The sequence below is a fragment of the Mandrillus leucophaeus genome, unplaced genomic scaffold, assembly GCF_000951045.1.
Source record: "Mandrillus leucophaeus isolate KB7577 unplaced genomic scaffold, Mleu.le_1.0 Scaffold76, whole genome shotgun sequence".
Classification (NCBI taxonomy): domain Eukaryota; kingdom Metazoa; phylum Chordata; class Mammalia; order Primates; family Cercopithecidae; genus Mandrillus; species Mandrillus leucophaeus.
In genome coordinates, this window is record NW_012108252.1 from 6,332,626 (window position 1) to 6,338,761 (window position 6,136).

General features: G+C 35.9%; 1 protein-coding gene across 1 annotated transcript in view; it reads left to right on the forward strand.

The window, feature by feature from the left end:
- Nucleotides 1-598: 598 nt before the first annotated feature.
- The window catches only part of MUSK (muscle, skeletal, receptor tyrosine kinase), a 167,632-nt gene continuing 162,094 nt past the window's right edge, over nucleotides 599-6,136 (forward strand). Inside the window, exon 1 of the mRNA XM_011966405.1 lies at nucleotides 599-771. Within this exon, the coding sequence (XP_011821795.1) occupies nucleotides 693-771 (79 nt within the window). The 5' untranslated portion in view covers nucleotides 599-692. The remainder of the gene's footprint in view (nucleotides 772-6,136) is intronic.

Sequence of the window (6,136 nt, forward strand, 5' to 3'; positions counted from 1 at the left end):
AAAAAAAAAAAAAAGAATTGTAATAATACTAACATACAACAAAGCATGCAGATTCCAGTAAAGCCTGTCATATTCGGCAGATTAGGCAGGTTTAAACATAGTTTTACGTGATGATGAGCCCCTAAAAGCTTCTGAGCAGGAGGGACTATCTGAAAAAAGATAGAGAATGGTTAAGACCCAAGACAGAGAGAAGTTACAAGGACTATTTGGTTGATAAAATCTGTAGGAATTGGAATGGGCTGAATGTGGGAGTGGGGGTGGGGTGAGAGATGGGGAGGAGTGAAGACTAAATAAACCCAGATTTCTGGTTTGAGTCCAGGAGAGTGGGCTGCTGAATCCAAAGGCCAGGACACCTATACCTCTGGGAATACAGTGATGGTTGCAAAAGGCATCTGGTATTGTCCTTCTGCCACTGTCTTAAAAGGGATTCTAAAAGGATTTTCTTGCCCTTGTTCCTCTAGCCCTACACTTGCGTTACTGGCCTACGTGGATACTCACCAGCTGGCTGTGTCCATCATTGCAGCCAAGTCTGAGAATTCCTGATTATACTTAGAGCCTGTGGAGCTGCTGACACAAACAGTCATTAGCAGACGACTCTTTTGCAACAAAGTATGCTTTAAAATGTAAACCGTGGAGGCATTTTCCTTGCGTTGTCCAGAAGGAACTTTGTCCTGCGTGAGCCTGGATTAATCATGAGAGAGCTCGTCAACATTCCACTGGTACACATTCTTACTCTGGTTGCCTTCAGCGGAACTGAGAAACTTCCAAAAGGTTGGTTTGAGCAATCGTGTCTTCTTGTTGCCTTGTCATGGTTGTAGAGTGTGTGTACGAGATATGTCCACCACTGATTTATAGTATGGTGGGCTTCAGTTTTACTTGAAGAAGGGTGAGATGTAGGATGAGGCAGGAAACTATATACATAAGCAATTGGTTGTGATCTCTTCTCTACCAACATTTTCTTCCGAAGTTCTGCAATAAAAGGCTTAGCCACATAGTGCATGCAGAGCTCTGACTTCTAAGGCAAAACGTAAGCATGTACACTGCAAGTTATCAAGGTCTATTTTGTTTATGCGTATGTCAAATTTCAGGGTGGTCTAAGTGGATGATGAAAACCTTTTCGCATCAGGTTTGCCAGGAATTGAATCAACCCCCTTCTCAGATATCCAGAGCATTGGCTTCTGAATGAAAATCACTTTTATTTTCAGTTTTAGCTTTGCCGAACACTTAATAAATATTTTAGTTGCTAAAAATTGGAAATACAGAAACACATACACAATTTGCCTGTGTAGTAAACCCGGAAGACAATGGATTCTAAATAACTTTGAGGCTGGAGTCATGATTTGGCTTGGCAAGAGATGGCAAAAGTTTTTTTCAGAGCCTTTGGAATGTACCGGAAATAACACCACCTCAGGGGAAAGGAAAGCAACTTAAGAAACTGACAAACACCTGTTGCAGTAGCAAGAATGTCCAGTGATACAGTTTCTGGCCAGTGTATTATGAAACTGGGACTAGCGTATTTTAAATCAGGAAGACTGGAAAATGTGATTTACAAAGTGACTAAGGGCATCATTGAAATCTTTTTTAAAAAAGACATGAGAAAGCAGATCGAGTGGTATCAATAAAAGAGTTTTCAAATTAAATGTTATACCACAGAGTTAAAAGAGTTTTTTGCTTTAGGACATGTTCACATTAATCATTTTCCCTTTATATTAATCAAAGCACTGAAACGGTTTGTATTGTGTAGGTAATGAAGGTGGTATCTGCATATAGATGCAAAACGTATCTTTAGATTTTGTGGTAAAGAATTTTCAAATTAAATGTTATACAATAGAGTAAAAAGAGTTTTTTTGCTTTAGGACACGTTCCAAATAATCATTTTCTCTTTACATTAATCAAAGCTCTGAAACAGTCTGTATTGTGTAGATAAATGAAGGTGGTATCTATATATAGATGCAAAACGTATCTTTAGATTTTGTGGTTCACTAAAAATTCTGGAGCCATACGGTCAAGGTTCACATGCAAATAAGATATGGGTTTCTTCACAAACAATCCAGTTTCACAGATTTTTTTGTTTAATTTTGTTGCTTCTCTTTTTCCATTTTACTTGAGTATAATGGTATCTTCAAATGTATTTAAACATTTAATTTCTAATGAATACTTTAAGGCATCTACAGATAAAAGAGACTCCAGATCTTTTCAAACAGCTAATAATAGTTAGAAGGACTTAACATTGGCTTCAGATTATTTTAATACTTCCTGATCAAACAACGGATGTCCGGTAAGGCCCCACTTGGATGTTTGAATGTATGGGTCGTCCTAAGTCTTATTTGTATATTTCTAAACCATGCAGTTACATAAAAATGATAGGGTTACATACTAAAATACAGTCTTATAAAGAGCAGGACAATTGATTTTGATGATTCAAATAAGGATTTGTTGCACACACACACAACCCCCAAAACCTCTCTATCTGAATAAATCTTAAATTATATGCTAGAAAGAATTGATTTTCATTTCCAAACTTTACAAATAAAGCCCTTAATTCAAATGCACACTATCTCTAGTTTGAAAACATTGAAATATAGTGGCATCGAGATAACAAAGCCAAACATCCTGACTTTTAAATAAACTAACCAGTTCATTCATCCAATTTCATTTCTTATAATTTACTTACTACTAGAATTAGGTTTTAAAATCAAAAATTTAAAACAATTTTTTTCTCAGTCTGTTGTACCATAAAATCTAAATTGGTATGAGTTTAACATCACCCTTAGCTAAAACACCATGTCTAGGAGAACAAACATTTATTTACTACATATACCAGTTCTGAGAATAAATAATACCATGAAAGTACAGTCCTTAAAATTCTAAATGTTGAAGGGTGAGGAATACATTGGGAGAAAAGAGCCACAATAAAATATTATTACTATCATTTTTATTATTATTTGAGACAGAGTCTCGTTCTGTCTCCAGGCCTCAGTGCTGTGGTGCGGTCTCGGCTCACTGCAACCTCCTCCTCCCAGGTTCAAGCGATCATTTGCCTCAGTCTCCCAAATACCTGGGACTACAGGCGCATGCCACCACGCCCAGCTAATTTTTGTATTTTTAGTAGAGACAGGGTTTCACCATGTTGGCCAGGATGGTCTCCATCTCCTGACCTCGTGATCTGCCCACCTCAGCCTCCCAAAGTGCTAGGATTACAGGCATGAGCCACAGCGCTGGCCATTATACTACTGAAACTAATAAAAATGGCCCACCCAAACTATTTCTACTATTTATAGAAAGCTACTGTTTTCCCTATTCTTGGCAGATAGTAATAACAAAAAGAGTTTTTTAGATAATATACTTCTTCCTAAGTCCTTTATCATGATGAATAAAGGAAATTGCACAATATGTATTACCTAAAAAATTGACATATTTAAAATAATACAAAAGTATTCAGGGGATTCTTTTCTGACTTTCTGCACATTATTTTTTGATAAAAATTAATATCCAACTTTGTAGAATTAATTGTTCATAGTTTTCATTTTAGTTTAATTGAGACTACTGATGCCCAAATGGGAAAAATTGTCTTTCTGAATCATTTCAACTAGTGATATTTTCAGCGATGAATTCAATGCCATAACCCAAGTAGTAGAATTTTACAAGCTGTCATTTATGAAAGTAGCCAATGTTTCACTGGATAACTGGCTTAACCATATACATCAGTAACACTTAATGCTTTATCAGGGAGTATGAAATGTATGGTGCGATGTTAGATTCTGCAGGAGTATAAGAGTTCATGTAAGCAGCTCTGGATTTGCTTAATATGCACAAAGAACTGTCAAATGTCTTACTTTCAAAATACTCCACTTACTACAAAACCTTGAAGTGTTTGAGTGTAAATGATGTTATCTTTAGATAGATTTGAATAACCTCGTCCTTTAAATTATATGTATATAAGGATAGGATTCACAGATTTGACATATGACTAAGTCAGGACTGACACAGCTGTCATTGAAATCCAGGACACACAGTCCTGGATGAATATTTTATATTGACGTGCATTGAAAGAGTTATTCATTGCATGTTTGAGTAAACAGAGTTGCTTCAAATATTATTGACCTTAAAGAAAAGAAGGAAGGAGCAGAAATTTCAAGATCTCTTTAAACTCTACTTTATTTCCAAAGGTAAATGAAGTAGGCAGCTTCTCAGTGAAATGAAACCTGATGTCATTGAAGAAGTGTAACAAGTGAGGGGTGGAAAGGGGGCCTGAAGGGAGTGGCTGTATTCAGGAAGATGAGAGGATCACGTGGGCCATGCTGAGGACCCAGCTGGGGCTAGGAACTGCAGCTTTCTTTATAATGCCCCTGACCTGAACATTTGCTGCACTATACCCAGCAGTGCTATGTGAACATAGGGTAGTGAGGACAGATGGCTGGATTAATTCAGGATTGGCACTTTCCAGGGTCAGTATAGCTAAAGAACTAGAGAGTAAAAGAGTTGGAATTATATGGCAGCATACCATGCGTACAGTTTGGATCATGAAGCAAGTAAAACAAGGATATTTAAGGCTTGGAAGAGAAGGTTAAAAAGTTTAAACCAACCCCAGAGTGTTTTGTTATACTAAAAAAATACTGCATTCATAATGTTAAGAGAAACACGAATATTTTCCAAGTCAGAGCCCTAATTTTACTAAAATAGAAAGGAGCAAATACACCTTGTTTCTTTATGTACTCAATCATTGGGTCATGTCAATCAAAAAATAATCAATCAAAACTTGGAAGTCAATGGCCATATGCGAGAGACCGTAAAATACAAACGAAAAGTAATGTCACGTCCTTCTCATCAAGAAGTTAATATCCAAGTCAAGTTTTTCTTTGGGTCCAGAAAAGGATTGTGTTCATTTTCATGTATTTGTTATTCATGTAGTCCTTGGATTGAGAGAAGAAATAGTGCCCTAGTTTAAACAGGCTCTGGCTGAGATGAAAGCTGGATAGAATGAAAGTCAACAAGAGACAGTGTGCTGAGTCAACAAATATCATTAAATACAACTGACCCGTGTGATTGTGTCAGTGAAAACTGGAAAGCAGATTTGGATAACTGGAAATATGGGCAATGTGGACTTTGCATTCTGTGTATAGAAACTGATATTGATGTACATCTTCTCTTTATCCATCTGTGCATAATCAGTATGATCTTGAAGATGCAGTATGTCTTAGAGAAAGGAACCAACTTTAACCCTGAAGTTCAGCTTGTTCAGCTCTATCACTTCGTATTTTTGTGATATGTAGACAAGTTATGTAACCATTTTTAGTATTCATTTCTGGTCTGCAAGTGGAAATATTAATAGTATCTATCTTTATGATTTTCTGTGATAAGATGATGAATGAAAAGTATAATGCATGGCACATACCAGATTCTTAATCAATTTTAGATGCTAATATTAGTAAAAACAGAGTCAAACTTCACATAAGACTGTTATGTCACTGAATCTTATGGGAAGGTGTTAACCTAATAAAGTTCTTAGTAACACCTTCCATATGTCTCCATGTCTATTTTCCAAGACATTCTAAGACTTACTTCTTTGATCTTAACTGATCTCAACAGTTCATGTGACACCTCCAATGTGTCACCTCATTGGAAAGATAACATTAATACTAAGTCTATTACCTCTACCAGTTCTGCATCTGTGTATTGAGTGAAAATAAAACTAGTGCATAAAGTTTATGTCTTATAAAAGTAGCACATGGTATTTAAGGTTGATTTTGAAAACACAAAATACATAAAATTTAAGACAGAAAAAATCACCCATTCTTCCAGGACCAGTAACACGTTAGTTTATTTTCTTTCATTTTTTTCTATGTATTTTTTAAAGTGCTAATAATATTGTGCTACATGCTATTTTTACTTAGCACTAAAGCATAAGTGTATTCTATATTATTAATAATCTTCAAAACATCATGTGCAATGACTAATATTCTGTTTAGATAACAGTGTGCTAATATATGTTTAATATTCACCTCACTGAGAAAAAAAGGCCCAGATTTGTTGCTCTCATTGATTTCTGCAGTATAAATACTCCATAGTAAAAGACTCCATCTTGTCTGTGGCCAATCTCAAGCTACTCTCAAATACTGAGCACTGAGTTGGGAAA